The sequence below is a fragment of the Bubalus kerabau genome, chromosome 1 (genome assembly GCF_029407905.1).
Source record: "Bubalus kerabau isolate K-KA32 ecotype Philippines breed swamp buffalo chromosome 1, PCC_UOA_SB_1v2, whole genome shotgun sequence".
NCBI classification, from domain to species: domain Eukaryota; kingdom Metazoa; phylum Chordata; class Mammalia; order Artiodactyla; family Bovidae; genus Bubalus; species Bubalus kerabau.
This window is the reverse complement of record NC_073624.1, coordinates 188817009-188832639: the sequence shown is the minus strand read 5'-3', so window position 1 is coordinate 188832639 and position 15631 is coordinate 188817009. Positions and strand designations below refer to the sequence as shown.

At 55.9% G+C, this 15631-nt stretch overlaps 3 protein-coding genes across 5 annotated transcripts; 1 reads left to right on the top strand and 2 right to left on the bottom strand.

Annotated features, from left to right (window-relative positions):
• Positions 1–65: 65 nt before the first annotated feature.
• On the bottom strand, positions 66–7533 carry APBA3 (amyloid beta precursor protein binding family A member 3). Of its 3 annotated transcripts, none has more exons than XM_055547141.1 (11): positions 7394–7533; positions 5815–6420; positions 5692–5731; positions 2616–2761; positions 2409–2495; positions 2143–2304; positions 1607–1804; positions 1279–1491; positions 604–723; positions 375–515; positions 66–285 (listed from the first exon to the last, which is right to left on the bottom strand). In XM_055547141.1, exons 2-11 carry the CDS (start codon positions 6391–6393, stop codon positions 214–216), a joined length of 1758 nt encoding a protein of 585 aa, XP_055403116.1. In that variant the 5' UTR covers positions 6394–6420; positions 7394–7533; the 3' UTR covers positions 66–213. The 3 variants fall into 3 exon arrangements, with proteins under 3 accessions (XP_055403116.1, XP_055403128.1, XP_055403125.1); XM_055547153.1 differs by having other exon boundaries at positions 1607–1786; XM_055547150.1 differs by having other exon boundaries at positions 7439–7522.
• Positions 7534–9326: 1793 nt separating this feature from the next.
• MRPL54 (mitochondrial ribosomal protein L54) lies at positions 9327–11349 on the top strand. Its single transcript, XM_055547090.1, has 3 exons — positions 9327–9481; positions 10165–10330; positions 10961–11349. The coding sequence occupies exons 1-3, from the start codon at positions 9364–9366 to the stop codon at positions 11091–11093; spliced, it is 417 nt and encodes a 138-aa protein (XP_055403065.1). The 5' UTR covers positions 9327–9363; the 3' UTR covers positions 11094–11349.
• A 2241-nt stretch (positions 11350–13590) lies between these two features.
• Positions 13591–14912, bottom strand: RAX2 (retina and anterior neural fold homeobox 2). The gene is made up of 2 exons (XM_055547106.1): positions 14697–14912; positions 13591–14084 (listed from the first exon to the last, which is right to left on the bottom strand). The coding sequence occupies exons 1-2, from the start codon at positions 14910–14912 to the stop codon at positions 13746–13748; spliced, it is 555 nt and encodes a 184-aa protein (XP_055403081.1). The 3' UTR covers positions 13591–13745.
• Between the last annotated feature and the right edge of the window lie 719 nt (positions 14913–15631).

The window sequence follows — 15631 nt, the reverse complement described above, 5'->3', positions numbered from 1 at the left end:
CTGGGTCAAGGGGCACAGTCAGTGTTGTCTTTCCTCTGTCAACCTCAACAGACCCAGATCTGAGGTTCTGCCCATTCAATAAGCTTTTAATTTTTTACATCAGAATATACAGCCTAGAAACCTTTGGGACCTTGGCCAGCTGAGGAGGTTCCACGGACGGAGTTCCAGGGCCAGCAGGGGCTAAGGCACAGTGGTGGGGGTGAAGGTAGTCGATCACAGGTACACCGGCTGCTCCTGGCCTGTGAGCAGGCGGTAGGTGGCCGCGGGCATGGTCTTGATGTGGACCTGGGGGTGGAGCGGAGGCCGAGGCTGGGGTTGGGCTCCTCCCACTAGACCATGCCCACAACTGGCTCCTCCCACAAGACCCCGCCCACCTCAATGTGGGCCTCTGTGAGCAGCTCGATGATGCGAGCGTGGGGTGTGGCCACCACACTGTGCCCATTGATTTCAATGATGCGGTGCCCGACGCGGACGCCCCCACGCTCAGCGATGCCACCCCGAAGGAGGCTGCAGATCTGGGGGGAGAGGAAGGGCCATGCTGCTCAGGGGGCCAGGGTTGGGGCCGCCCCACCCCCTTCCCCGGTCCCTGGGCTGGGAGCTCACGATGCCGTCCTCCACGCAAAAGCCCAGCTGCTCACGGACGTGCGGCCGGCGGATGATGGCCGTGGTGACCGGAGGGCAGTGGACGATGCTGAGGGTCACCAGCGTCTGCGACTTCACTTCCTGTGCAGGACGGGGGCTGTTGGCCTGGCTGGACCTCCGCAGAGGGGGCGTGGGTGGGGTGCTGCTAGACTTCTAGTCAAACTGCAACCTCCTGGGCCTCAGTTTATCCACTCATAAAATGGAAGCTGTAGATTCTACAAGACCTCTTGAGAAGTGGTTAAGAACCCAGACCAGAGCTGGGCGGCCTAATAGTCAGAGCTCCATCACCTCTCATCGCCCGGGGCTTCAGTTATGGTCAGAAGTGAGGTTCTAGCAGTGCCCACAGGGTTACAGACAGTAACATGGCATGGACCATGTCAGTCCTGCCCTTCTGGCCTGGCCAGGTCCCTCCCCATCTCTGGGCCTAGGTTGCCCCGTCTGGGCAACAAGGGTCAAGACTCAAGAACACCCTTGCTGCCTCGTGGCAGAGTCAAGGCTCTCTGCATTCCATCCTGCTCTGGCACCAGCAGGGTGATCCTGGGCTTCTCCTCTCTGAGCCTCGGTTTCCTTAAGTGCCTGGGAGCCACATGGCGGGGCAGAGTGGGCCTCGCAGGCCCTCCACCCTGGAGCACTCACCCGGACAGCGGCCTGACAGGCGGCCAGGGGCAGCCCTACCAGGCTGGTCCCGTTGATGGCAGTGATGCGGTCGCCAATGCTGAGGGCCCCTGAGCGCTCAGCAGGGCCCCCGTGCAGCAGGTTGGCAATGACGGCGGTGGGTAGCAGGGAGCCCCAGCCCGACTCCACCAGGGCCACACCCAGGCCCTCGCCCCGGCGTTTCTCGATGAACACCTGCGGGGCCACGGGTGGCAATTCAAGGAAGCTTAGAAGAGGTGAGAGGAACGGGGTGGGGGGGGGTTCTTCAGGTCCACTCGGTGGGCTGGGATGGGGGGCCCTGGTTGCTCACCTCTCTGCAGTTTTCGCTGTTGGAGAAGTGGTCGAGGTCCCCATTGTGGAGGTGGCCGGGACCCATGGCCCCTTGGCTCTGCTCGGTGCCCACCTGGCTGGGGTCGATCCCGCTTTCCCGGAGGAACTGACTGTAGGCCACGGCAAAGGCCTGGCCGATGGCCTGAGCAATGAGCTGGGCCTGTGGGGTGGGCGGCACCTTTCTGGGGGTCCCGCCTACCTCCTTCAGGTCCCCCACCAACACACTGATATTCCCAGAGCTGGCCTTTGTACCCCCAAGTGGGACTGCCCCCCAAGCCTCTGCCTGAGAATCTAGGGGAGGGGAAGGGAGACAGGCCTGGGGAGGGGAGGGCTTGTGGAGGCGGCTGCCAGTCTCAGTGTCTTACAGGAAGGCCGGGGATACATGGTTTGGGGCCCAGAGCAGGGTGGGGATGGAAGAACACAAGGGTGACAGGGTGGCTGGGTGGGGCTCTGGTGGAGGGCAGGGGCCCAAGCAGCGCCCCCTCGCCCCCAGGACACCCAGAGCCCGCTGCTCACGTCCTCTGACTGGAAAACATGGCAGATCATCTTATAGAGGTGGCGGCTGTGGGGCTGGGCTGCTGGCCTGTGGGTCAGGCGCCGCCGGGCCATGAGAACCAGTGTGCTGCCGATGTCAGCGATGTACGAGATGGTCTGCAGGGCGTGGTCCATCATGGCCTCCTAGCGGGAGTGGGGAGACTGAGCTGGGTGGGCTACAGGAGCCTTGCTCGGCCCTGCCATTGGTGGAGCCCCCCACGCCCCAGAGACCAGGCCCGACCCAGTACCTGGGAGTCAGTCATCAGGACCTTGACCCTCTTGGTGGAGACGAACAGGTCCACCTCCGTCATGGGCTGAGACTCCCCATCAGGGGCCTGTGGGGAGCAGGGTGGGGCATGGAGACCTCCAAAGACCCAGACTCTGACCCACCAGGCTCAGGGGGTCTCGGAGGAGCCTGCCTGCCAGCCCATCCACCTGCCAGCCCAGGGCTTCACCTTGACACGGTCCATAGCCTCCTGGGCCTGCGCCATGCGCGTGCTGGGGGGTGGGTTCCGCTCGGACACCAGCTGGGTGGAGCCCAGGTACTTGGCCCCAAATATGACACCGTCTAGGAGGTCTTCATGGTCGCAGGGGCCAGATACTGAGGGTGACAGCAGAGGTGGGTCAGCCCCCTAGAACCCCCGCCAGCCTCATCCACCCCTATGGGCTCTTCCCAGAGTCCTGGATGGTCTGGAAACACAAAATTCTGCTCTGCGGCTCAGCACCTGGAGCCACACAGGTCCACCCACTCTCGGGTCCCAGAGCCATTCCATCAGCCAGAGCCATGGACCAGAAGCTTGACCCTCATAGATGGAGAGCCCTCCGTCCATCTAGAGCCTGGTCTGCCCAGGGCGCAAGGACTCCCAGGCAGAGCACGCAGTTTCAGAAGCAGGCTGTGGGTCTAGAACCATGGCCAGACCCAAAAACATCTCTAGTGCCCACAGAAGCCTCCACCCTGTGTTTCTGGAATTCCAGGAATCAGGCTAGAACCAGACAGCCTCACTCTTATTTCTAAGACATGTGACATTCTAGAACCATGGTCAACTCTGCTAGGTAGTTCAGGAATCCTGATCAATCTAGAAACAATTAGGTATGCCCACTGTTGTAGAATTCTCTCCAATCAGCCTAGGACCATAGACAGCTCAACTCCATGGTCATAGAACTGCGCAGAATACAAACAGGCAACTGTCCACATAGCTCAAAACTCATTCTATCGAGAACACCAGGGGCTCCTGCTCCACGAGTATAGAACTCCCTGATGGGTCTCAAACCACAGAATTTTGCCAGGGATTCTAGAAACCTAGAATCAGAATTTCTCCACTCTATGATTCCAGAACTTCTTAATCAAGAGAGCATTGGGGGGACTTTCCCTGGTGATCCAGTGGCTAAGACTCCATCCTCCCAATGCAGGGGGCCCTGGTTTGATCCCTGGTCAGGCAACTAGATCTCACATGCTGAAACTAAAGATCCCACATGCTACAACTAAGACCTGGTGCAGCCAAATAAATAAACAATTTTAAAAACAGATAGCATCCAGAAGCTCTTCCATTGGTTCTAAAATCTCCACAATGATTCACAACTGCAGGTGTACCTGGAAATTCTAAGAATGATCTGAACAGTCCAGAAGCAAACAACTTTGCTCATAGTTCTAGAACCCTCCAACTCAGCCCAGAACCTCAAAAAGCTTTGCCTGCACGACCCTAGAATTCCCTGAGTAACCTAGAGCCAGACAGGAGTGCCAGTGATTCTAGAATATTCTAACCAATAGCTATTGCTTTTTTGGAGAACCACAGATGTAGGCCTAAGGAATGAAACCACACACCTGTGTGGTTAAAGGTTAGCCAGTTCTGTCCTTCTGTCCTTCACGAGCTCAGCATTCCAAGACAACAGACAACTCTGCTCTGGGGTTTCAGAGATGCACAATCCAATATGGTAGCTACCGGGCACAGGCAGGCGTTGTGCACTTGAAATGCAGCTGGTTTGGACTGAGACATGCTGTAAGTGTAAAATGTGACCCTGGATTTTGAAACTCTCATATTACAAAATAATAATAATTATAAAATGTTAATTGTACATTGAAGTAACATTTTAAATATATTGGGTTAACTTTAATTTTTTCCAGTAGTCATATATGGATGTGAGAATTGGGCCATAAAAAAGGCTGAGTGCTGAAGAATTGATGCCTTCGAACTGTGGTGTGGGAGGACTTTTGAGAGTCTCTTGGACAGCAAGGAGACCAAGCCAGTCAATCCTAAAGGAAATCAACCCTGAATATTCACTGGAAGGACTGATGCTGAAGTTGAAGTGCCAGTACTTTGGCCACCTGATGTGAAGAGCCGACATATGTGAAAAGACCTTGGGGCTGGGAAAGATTGAGGGCAACAGGAAAAGGGGGTGACAGAGGATGAGATGGTTGGATGGCATCACTAACTCAATGGACATGAGTTTGAGTGAACTCTGGGAAATAGTGAAGGACAGGGAAGCCTGGCATGCTGCAGTCCATGGGGTCACAAACAGTTGGATGTGACTTAGCGACTGAACAACAACATAGTTAATTCTGAGTGATTTTTTAATGTGGATTACTAAGAAATTTCAAGTGATATGTGGCTGGAATTGTATTTCTGCTGTAGAGGTCTAGAACTTTCTGACGACTCGAACTAGACAGCCCTGCCCAGTTCTAGCACAGCTCCTAATGGTCTAGGAACCAGAGATAAATTCTATTCACTCCATGGTTCTAGACTGCTCAGTCGGGGGAGAACTCGACAGCTCTGCTCATCATTCCAAAATGCCCTAAGCAGCCCAGGTCACATTTAACCACAGGCAAAATGCCAGGTTCTGGAACTTGCTAGGTCAATCATAGCTCCATGACTTTAGAACCTTCTTGGAACTACAAGTCCAAACCAGCGCCCTCTCCCATGATTACAGAACTTGTCCTTTGACCTAGAGCCTCAGGCAGCATGGGGGGAGAATATTCTTGAACATTTCAGGTGGCCAGGACAGTACTTCTCATGCCTTGAGGGGAGACTGGCAACCTCTTCTGCAAAAGGCCAAACAGTAATTAATTTTTCTACGGTCTTTGATGCAACTACTCAACCTGGCCTGTGGTAACATGAAGGCTGCCACAGACAACACTTGAATGAATGGGCTTGAGTTTGTCCTGATAAAACTTTATTTGTGGATACTGAAACTTGAATTGCCTATCATTTTCATCCATCAAGAAATACTTTCAATTTTTTTCAACCATTTAAAAATGCAGAAGCCATTTTAGCTCATCAGACATAGCAGAAGGCCCATGGACGGTAATGTGCCAACTCTTGCTCTAGAATCAAGTCCTACAATTTGCCAAGGTTGCCCTATTCATTCCAGAACATTCTCAAGACTGTCTCTCTTCTCCCGGGTGTACAGAATCTACTCAAAACCAACCTCAGGGCCTCTTGAGAAACCACTCCTCATGGGCTAACTTTGTGCCAGATTTTGGGAACTCGGGTCGGGCTGTTCTGAAACCCCTGAGCCCTGGGGCAGGACACTCACCTTCCTGGAGGGCAGGGTAGGAAGCCAGGGTCTTGGGTCTCTGGAAGAAGACAGAAGAGGGGCAGGCCTGAGTCCTCCTGCTTGGCTCCCAACAGTGGAGGCCTAGGGGGTGGTGGGCTCTACCTGGACACTGGCAGGTGGCTCCTCAGGAGTGACCAGAGGTGAGGTCTCCAGCCAGGGTTCTGGGGAGCTGTTGGAGCTTCTGTCCTCATCCTGCTCGGCAGAGGCACCTTCCGTCCACTCCTGGGGGCCAGTGTCCTCCTCTGGGTCCTCAGGGGGCTGCAACAGGCGAGGAGCAGGGTCCGGAGGAGGTTTCTGGGAACCCGGCAGGGAAGGAGGGCCCTCATCTTGCTGCAACAGATTCAGCAAGTCTTCCCGATCAGCCTCAGCGGACAAGAGCCCATGGGCATCAACCATGTCCTGCGGGGCCAGGCCGTGGCCAGTGGCAATGTGCAGGGGGCATGGGGGTCCATCCGGGGACAGGCCCACCAGGTCACCTGGCAGAGCTTCAAACTGTTGCACCAGGTCCTGAATATTTAGCTCATCAAGTTCCATCTGACTCAGGCTGCTTGAGCCTCCTGGTGTGGGGTCCCACTGGCAATCACGGGTGAGGTCCTGAGAGGGCAAAAGTGTGTCCCTGGGCTCTTCCAAGTCCATGGCTGGAGGTCCTGGAGGGGGTTGGGAGGCTGTCAGGAATTCCATGCCTGGACCCTGGGCTCAAGCCAGCATCTGAAAGGGAGAATCAAAAATGAGATTTTCTGGGCTTCCCTGATGGCTCAGTGGTAAAGAATCAGCCTGTCAATTCAGGAGACATGGGTTTCGATCCCCAATCTGGGAAGATCCCACATGCCATGGAGTAATTGAGCCCAGTGAACCACAACTATTGAGTCTGTGCTCTAGAGCCTGGGAGCCGCAACTACTGGAGCCCCTGAGCTGTAGAGCCCAAGCCACCACAATGAGAAGCCCATGCACCTCAGCTCAAGAGCAGCCCCTACTGTCCACAACTAGAGAAAAGCCCACGCAATAATGAAGACCCACAGCACAACCAAAAAAAAAAAAAAGATGAGATTTTCCAACTGCCAACTTGGTACTAGGATCTAGCCTGGTAAATGTTCATAGAGAACACATAATTTAATCCCCACTATACCCCGCAAGGAAGATTCTGCCATGATCCTCATTTTACAGAGGAGGAAATCGAGGTGTAGAATCAGCAGTTGTAAGGCAGTGGCTTCCTGGGCTCCAAACCCGAGGGGATTCACCTGTGCCCGTCTCCCCAGACCTCCCCCTCCCACCCGTGGACCCTGTACAACCCAGCCCTGATTCTTCCAAGTATTCCTTCCCCGGGATGTGGGACCCAGAGACACACTCTGACTACACAGACCCGACAGGGGTAGGTACCCGATACCCAGGGACTCAAAACCTCAGTCCAAGACTTCAGATCCAGAACTTCAGACTAAATACTAGAGTTCCAAAATGCCAGAAAGCAGAGTCACCTCAAAACCTCTAATGCCACATTCAAGATTAACCCCAGACTCAGACCTGGACCTCAGACCCAGCCTGAAGACACAAACTGGAGCCTAAAGCTGAGAGTTAACTTCTTAAGACCCTAGTCCTCTCGCAGACCCCAGACTCAAGACTTCAGACCCGTGACTTCAGATGCTGGCTCCAGACCTCTCTATGCCCCTCCGGGACAATCACTTACCAAACCGAGGTAGTCTCAACCCGCGGGGGCGCCGAGACCCCTAACCTGAGCTGGTACCGTGTTTCCAGTGACCGCCGCCTGCCAATTCCTGCCAATTCCGCCGCCGCCTGCCAGATCCGCGCAGCGATCCTGGATCACTGGGCATGCGCATTCCCGCTGGGCTTGCTGGGAAATGTAGTTCTCGCAGACAACCTCGCCCGCGCAGGAGCGCCAGATATGTGGACCAAGAGTTCGAATCCCAAGCGTTCATTTACTCGGCGTGAACGCTCCGACAGGCTTCTGAGTCTATTTCCTCAACTGCCAAGTGCGGTTAAAAATCACTGCTTGACTGCTACCTCTTTGGTCATTATTCTAAGGGATAGCAGATGGGAAGAAATGGCACTGGAAAAATACTAAAGGCGCATGAGAGATGGACTTTCCGACTGCAGGGGTGCCAAAAGCGGCACGGGGAACATATTGTACACAGGCTTTCGGCTTGGCGGAATGGCTCGGTTATGCTTAACTTTATTTCGCTGAGCTTCTGGCCTCCTCAGTTGTAAACTGGGGATAATAGTGCATGCGTGCGTGCTCAATTGCTGACTTGTGTTTGACTGCGACCCTATGGACTGTAGCTGGCCAGGCTCCTCTGTCCATGGGATTTCCCAGGCGAGAATACTGGAATGGGTTGCCATTTCCTTCTCTAGGGATCTTCCTGATGAACCTGCGTCTACTGGGTTGGCAGGCCGGTTCTTTACCGCTGAGCCACCAAGGAAGCCCACACCTGCTGCTGCTGCTAAGTCGCTTCGGTCGTGTTCGACTCCATGCGACCCCATAGATGGCAGCCACTGGAGTGGATTGCCATTTCCTTCTCCAATGCGTGAAAGTGAAAAGTGAGAGTGAAGTCGCTCAGTCGTGTCCGACTCCTAGCGACCCCATGGACTGCAGCCTACCAGGCTCCCTGGTCCCTGGGATTCTCCAGGCAAGAGTGCTGGAGTGGGTTGCCATTGCCTTTTCCAAGCCCACACCTACCTCCTAATTAAGCGAAATCGAGCTGGTTGCAGATTTAGCAGTAGGGCTGGAAAATATCGAGTTTAATAAGTGTTAGCTTTCATTACTTCTAGGTTTTCAGTAATTTAGCTACTGAGAAGAACCCAGTGTCAGAACCTAGAGAAATATTTCACTTTGAAAAGTTGATTTAAACGTACTTCTTTTTCTCTTGTGTGGACCTGCTTTGTGTAAAATTAATTGGCTTAGGATAACCAAACCCTTATTTATCACCTGTTGCATGTGATGACTTTTGAAAGTTTGAGGGCCATTGGCTACACGGGTGTAACTTATAGGGTGGTAGGACCTTTTAATGTAACGCTAACAAGTTTTCTCCCCCTTGATCCCTGAAGCCTTTATTTTAATTTTTAAATGCCATATGTAATCAGTGGTCCACAAAATTGGGAGCGAGGGACTTGAAACAGACCTGCTATACATTTAAAGGATACATAATCCCCTATCCAATGCTTCCCAGGTGGCGCTAGTAGTCGAGAATCCGCTTGCCAATGCAAGAGATTCAAGAGACCCAGGTTTGATCCCTGGGTTCAAGAAGGTGCCCTAGAGAAGGAAATACTCCAGTATTCGTGCTTGGAAAAATCCCAGTTTTTTCCCCTCCCAGACAGAGGAGCCTGGTGGACTACAGTCCCTGGGCCGCAGAGTTGGACCAGATTGAGCACACACAGTTGCTTGTTGAATACAATCAGGAATGTATAAAAGTGTGATACTCAAAGTAAGTGATATAACTGAACGGCAAGAGGTCAACGAAACATCCTTTGAAAGTCTCTTCTTCCCATAACTAGGGATAGCTATTTAAAGAAATCACAATAAAGATATGCCTACAGCTGGAATACTACATTTCCCATAAATCTCTAAGGGCCTACAACTCCCAACCCCTCGACCGCTGACGTCTTCCGGAAACGTGCACGTGCACGTTGCCAGCATACGTCATGGCGGCTAGACGCCTCTTCGGTGCTACCCGGAGCTGGGCCGGCTGGCGGGCCTGGGAGCTTCCGGACCCCGCGGGTTCTGTAAGACTACATGTACGCGATTATGCCAAGAGACCGGGTGAGCTGGCTTAAGAGAGACCAAATGGGAACGGTAGGGACATTGGGGAGTTCGTAGTGCGCAAGCGCTAGTCGGGAGGTGCTTCCTAGTATGAGCGCGCAAGCGTAGAGGCAGCTAAGCGCGGCTATTTGCGCAGGTGCAGTGTGAGGTATCTAGAGTGCGGTTGGGCTCTGTGCGCAGGCACAAGGTTATGTTTTGTGTGTGTGTGTGTGTGTGTGTGTGTGTGTTTGCGGGTGCATGGGGAGTGGTTAGGAGGAGAACTTGAACTTGGGTTCCTAGCGCGTTTCTGCGTCCGAAAAAGTCACCTCTTCAGCAAATTACCACCAGAAATTCGGACCATATGGACATCTAAGTATTAAAGCCAAAACAAGATTTAATTTTTTTCTCGATGCAGCCTTGCCTGATCCCCCTTGTTGAAAGGAGGGACTTGGCAAACGAAACGTGAGGTTTTAAAGACACACGGCAGCCGGCGGAGATTTTCTTCGTGACATAAATAGAAGGAATGAAAATGGATTTGAAAAGGAATGAACTTAGTTACCGTGAATATCAGTGTCATTTAATGCAGTGCCCGTGTCCCAGTTAAAATCATTTTGAGAACAGTACTCAGGGTACAGCTGGGGCAGAAAGGGAAGGCTGGCCTCCCGAGGGTGTAGCTGGGCTGACATGACTCTCCCCCACCGCAGTTTTTAAGGGGGGCAAAGGCGCCAAAGGTGCTGCTGTAGGAGAGACCCTGAAGGACCCCGAGGTGTGTACAGACCCAGTCCAGCTCACCACGCACGCCATGGGTGTCAACATCTACAAGGAGGGCCAGGATGTGGTCCTGAAGCCGGATTCTGAGTACCCCGAGTGGTGAGTGGGTCAGGACTGGGTGAGCAGGGCCCTGCGGATCCCATCTGAGATTTCAGGAGGGCTTCCCTGGGGAGTTGGTGGGTAAGTTAAGACTCTGGCCATCTGGTGGGATGGCCAGAGCTTCAGAGGCAGGTGGGAACAGCCAATGCAAAGGCCCTGGTTTGTACATGGATAGCAAGGAGCAAGGTGGAGGGTAGGGGGAGACAGGCAGGAACCTGGTGAAGCCTGCCTGCCAGGGGCTGCAGGGGGAATTTTGCTCTTGGCTCTGTGAGCAGTGGGAGGATGTGGAAGCCATCACCATGCACCCATCCTTCAAGCTGGGTAAGGTTTAGAAAGGTTCAGGAGGGGTGGGGAAGCCTTACAGGCGGGCAGCGCAGCCCAGACGATGGCCAGGAGGCAGAAGGCTTGGCGTGCGCCTACTTTCAGATCCCAGGGCCACTGGGACTGGGGCGCCCCCTGTTCCACAGCCCGGGAGCTGGTTCCTGGTGGGGAGGGACTGCCCTGAGGTCAGCTGGCCACCAAGGGACCCGGTACTGCTGCAGCCTGTGCCCAAGCTGTCTGGGATGGGGTGGGGGAGCCGTGGGGATGGGGGCTGCTCTGTAACCCCGTATTCTGCCCACTTTCCATCAGGCTGTTCCAGATGAACGTGGGCCCCCCCAAGAAGCTGGAGGAGCTGGACCCGGAGACCCGGGAATACTGGCGGCTGCTCCGGAAACACAACATCTGGCGCCACAACCGGCTGAGCAAGAACCGGAAGTTCTAGTGGGGGAGGGTCAGAGCTCTCTAAAAGGACCCTGACCCTTCAAGGACCTGGAGGAGACAGGACAGATTGGGGGTGGGGGGGGAGTTGGTACCTCCCCTAGCCTGCCCCCAGGACTTTTTATTTTCTGGAGAAACAGACGTTTCTGAGAATGAGGAGAATCCCCCCTCACTGGGGTTGCTCCCACAGTGAGACTGAATCAGGGGCCTGGGGGCCAATAAAGCCTTCTGGGGGCAATTGTCGGCAGGCCCCGGATGCCGCTGAGTGTCCTGTGATATTGGGGTCAGGAGGGACTTGGGACAGGCAGTGGGGAGGTGGGCACTTCAGGCCCAGTGGTTCCATAGCCCAGCTTCCACCCTCAGTGATTGCTGGGCATCTGCAGGTCCATGTTCACCTCCCAGCCTTGTTGAGCTTCTCACCCTGATTCCTGGAATTCTTGCATTGCCCAACCTCTGTCCTCAAGGGGGAGATTTTTTGAGCCAGGCTTCCCTGGGATTGCAGTGGACTTGGACTCATACCCGAGCCACATCATTCAGAGCAGAAGAGAGTCTTTGTGAGCTTCAGGAATGGAAACGTCCAAGGCTAGGCATGGCTGGATCCAGGTGCTTCAGTATTCAGCTATGAGGTGCTTTCCATCTCTGGGTCCTTTAAACTCCAGTGGGTAGGTCCTTTTACCCCTTGGGTAGGGGTGGCTCCAGGACTTCTGACTGGCACCCCATACCCAGTTCAGCAAACCCAGCCAGAGGGAAGGGACTTCTGTTTCCTTTCTGCCAGGGTCACAGGGGTTATCTTTGTTGGCCAGCCTACCCACCATCCTGTCCACCCCCACTGGTGCCCACCAGCTTAGAGGAGGCTGAAGGACACACACGGTGCCAGGGCCCACTCCCAGTGGTACAGCCATGCCCTCTCCTGGGTAGGTACCTGGGTTTGGGGTGGCATACGCTGCTTAGGGGGATGGACCAGGGCTCTCTCACCTTCCAGACTCCTCCAGAGCTGGCGGGTGGGGCTGGACAGGGTCCCTGAGGCTAATTCTGTCTGGTCCCAGGGAAACGAGAGCCCTCATCCTCTTAGGAGGACTCAGCCAAGCGGATTACTGCTCACCTGCCCTCCCTGCAGCCCGCGCTGGGTGGGTGCATCATCCCAACCCTCCTGCGTGGGTCCTCACAGCTCTCAGAGTGAAAACCGAAGTTGTAATGGCCACAGGCTTCCTGGCTGCTCCTCCAACACTGCAGTCATGGTGCCCCCTGGGCCCTCTGCCTGGGTCTCTCCCTGGCCCCACCGTGTCCTCAGGGCTCCCTCTTTACCTCCAGACCTTGGCTCTGATGGTGCCGACCACCCTATTAAACTGCAGCCCTGCCACACGCTCCTGACTGCCCTTCCTGGCTTTATTTTTCTCCCAAGCACTTCACCACCAGCAGGTGTTTCACGTTTTACTTATTTATTTTTAAAGTTAGGGCACTGGTCTCTCCCACTGGAGTGGCAGCTCCAGGAGGGCAGGGGATCTTCTCTGCTTTGTTCACTGTTGTGTCCTTGTAAGTTGGAACCGGTGGATGAATGATTGGGGGGATGATTGGCCTCACTGCCGCAGCATAAACCACACAGGGGCCACTGGGGTTCACGTGAGGTGCCCTCTGAGATGGGAGGTGAGCAGGCCAGCTGAGAGTGGCCTGGAAGCGACATTCCTGGAATTTCCTAGCACCTGTGGTCACTTCCTGGCCAGAGCCTGGAGCAACTGGGGTGCTGCCATGTCCCCCCCCACCCCACCATACACTCTCCGGTCCTGACTCATCCCATCCCACAGGGAGGTGCCCTGACATGTGGGCACTTGGGCCACACCCCCCAGCCCAGCCAGCCTCCTTGTCCTGGAGCCCAGCTGAACCCCAGCAGGGGCAGCCATCGTGCCTTTGTGAGCCCTGGGGACACGTGGTTGGACAGAACCAACGCTTGTCTTGCTACCAGGGCCCCAGCCCCGCCTCAGTGGGCTGGGAGATGTGATGGGGGCTGTGGTTGATGGGGAGACAAGCCACGCTCTGATAAATGGGGGGAGCAAAGATCGACTGTTCAGCCAGTGTCAGCTGCTTCTACCTGGGAGCGCCCTGTTAGCGCCTGGCCAGGGTCCTAGGTGCCAGGGGTGATGGAGTCAGGCAATGAGCCTAAAAAGAGCTCCACCCTCTACTGGCTCTGTGGCCTGAGTAAACTGGCTGTCCCTCTCTGGGCCTCAGTTTCTTCCCCTGTAACATGGGGCTGATGGCCATGCCACCTTGGGGTACACTGATGGGCACGCTGGGAGCACACAGTGAAAGGGGGCAGCTAATGTGAACTGCTGCAGCTATTGTTATCTCTCAGGGCGGCCCTGCTGTTGAACAATTAGGAGCAGGCAGGAGGATTTAGAATGATCAACTCAGAATTAACATCCCTGTGGCTCCTGGTTACAGCCGCAGAGCCTTAAGAACCTCAGAACCCACCCCACACACACCCATTTGACAGGTGGGGAGACCAGGCCAGGGACCCCCACCCTGGCTGGGCGCCTCTGGCTGCCACCTTGAAGTCAGTGCCAGTTAACCCTGCAAGGCAGGGGTAGGTGGTGGTGGGTGGGGGACTTGGTGTGGGTGGCCATGGACAGGCTGAGCAGGAGGGGCTGGGCAGGCACCAGGCTCAGGCCGACGGCCAGGCCCTGTCCAGAGCCTGCACGTGCTCCTTGGCCAGCAGCCGCAGGGAACCCTCCTCCAGGGTGAAGCCGTCCATGAAGGCTGGACTGAAGGCGTGGGGCCCAAAGGAGCCCTGCAACCCTGGGCCCGAGCCCAGGAGGCGCGGGAGGCCTGGCACAGCTGGGGGCCCTGGGCCCAGCCAGGGCTCCAGGGACAGTGGCATGGTGGGAGGGCGGGCAAAGGGCAGTGCTGGGGCCTCGGGGAGTCTTGGGGCTGCCACGGCCCCGGAGCCTGACTCCAGACGCTCCTGGCGGCGCCACTTGGCCCGGCGGTTCTGGAACCACACCTAGAAGCAGCAAGAGAGGTCCTCCCATGTCAGAAGCGGCTGGTGGGCGCCAGGCAAGGCCGCTCTCCCTCCCTGGGTTTCCCAGCCCCTCAGGGTTCTGCCTGCTGTCTGACCTGATTCCTACCCCTTGCGATGCCAACATGCATTGTTATCTACCCCGAGGAGATGGCTGTTCTGAGAGCAAGATCCTTGCCTCTTGTCCCCCATTAGATCAGTCCCAAAGTCTTCTGAGTCCAGGTTCTCCTTGCCTTTCTCTTTGCTCAGGCCCCCTCAGGCTCCTCAGCCTCCTCCCTGGTCTACCTTGGCCCTCAGCATGAAGTTCCAGCCACTGAGTTTGGCATTTGAGGGGCTTCACCAGCTTTCTCTGCCTCTCCTTCCACCTGCCTCAACACCTAGCTCAGTAGAAATGCCTCCAATTTAACTCCTGCACATCTTTGCACTCATAGTTCTGGATGCCTAGAAAAATGCCCTTTCTCCTTTCTAGCTGGCACACTCCTACTCAAATGTCTAGGCCCCAGTGCCACATCACCTCCTCTGGGAAGCCTTGCCTTGCCCTGGGAGGGTCCATCTCTGGCACCGGCTGCCTCAGAGGGTGGTTGGGGGTACCCTCACCTGCACGCGCACCTCGGGCAGGTGCACCTTGGCTGCCAGCTCCTCACGGCTGTAAACATCCGGGTAGTGGGAGGCCTCGAACGCCCGCTCCAGCTGGTGCAGCTGGTACGTGGTAAAGGTTGTGCGGTTCCTCCGGTGCTTCTTCTTGGGGGCCTCCTCTCCGGGCCCTGGGCCCCCACCCTCAGCCGCCGGCCCCTCACCTGGGCTCAGGAACATGGCTCCTCCTTGCCCCCACCTGGCTGGAAGGCAGCAGGACAGATGGCGGTGAGACAGGGGAGGGACGGTGGCTGGGGAGGGCGGGGGAGCCCCCCACCCCTTGCTGGATCCGGGGTCAGATATGGAGGGGCTTCTCCCTCCACTGGGTCCTGCATTCCCTCTGCCTCTCTGTGCATCTCAGACGACCTCCCTCTGTCTCCACCTCCTTCTCTCTGATTATTTTTCTCTGTCTCTGCCTCTATTTCTCTTTCCTTCTGCAGCTCCCTGTCTCTTCCTTTGTCTCTGTGTCTGTGACCCCCAGGAAGGCAGGATCTGGGACACAGCCCTAAGGAACGTTTCCTCACCCCTCAGCTCTCCACCCTGGGGGGCTGTCTGTGCTCCTACCTCCCACCCAGGCCCACCTCTGCCCACCTGCCCGGTGCTCACTGCTCCCGGCAGCCCCTCCAACAGCCCCCGTGGGCCTAGCGCTGTCTGCTGCTGGCCTGGCCTTGCCAGACCCCAGGGGGTTGGGGTCGGGCGGGGAGGAGGATTAGCGAGGTGATTAACTGAGGGGGCCCCGCCCGCCCATGGGCTGGTCGATCTGAGCCACAGAGGGAGTGACGCGCAGCAGGACACCGTTAGCCTGGGTCTGCCACGCCTTGCTCTAAAACATAAGCAAGAGCCTCCCCTTCCCGGGGCCTCAGTTTCCCCAGCTGTAAAATGGCAGCAACAGGACTTCC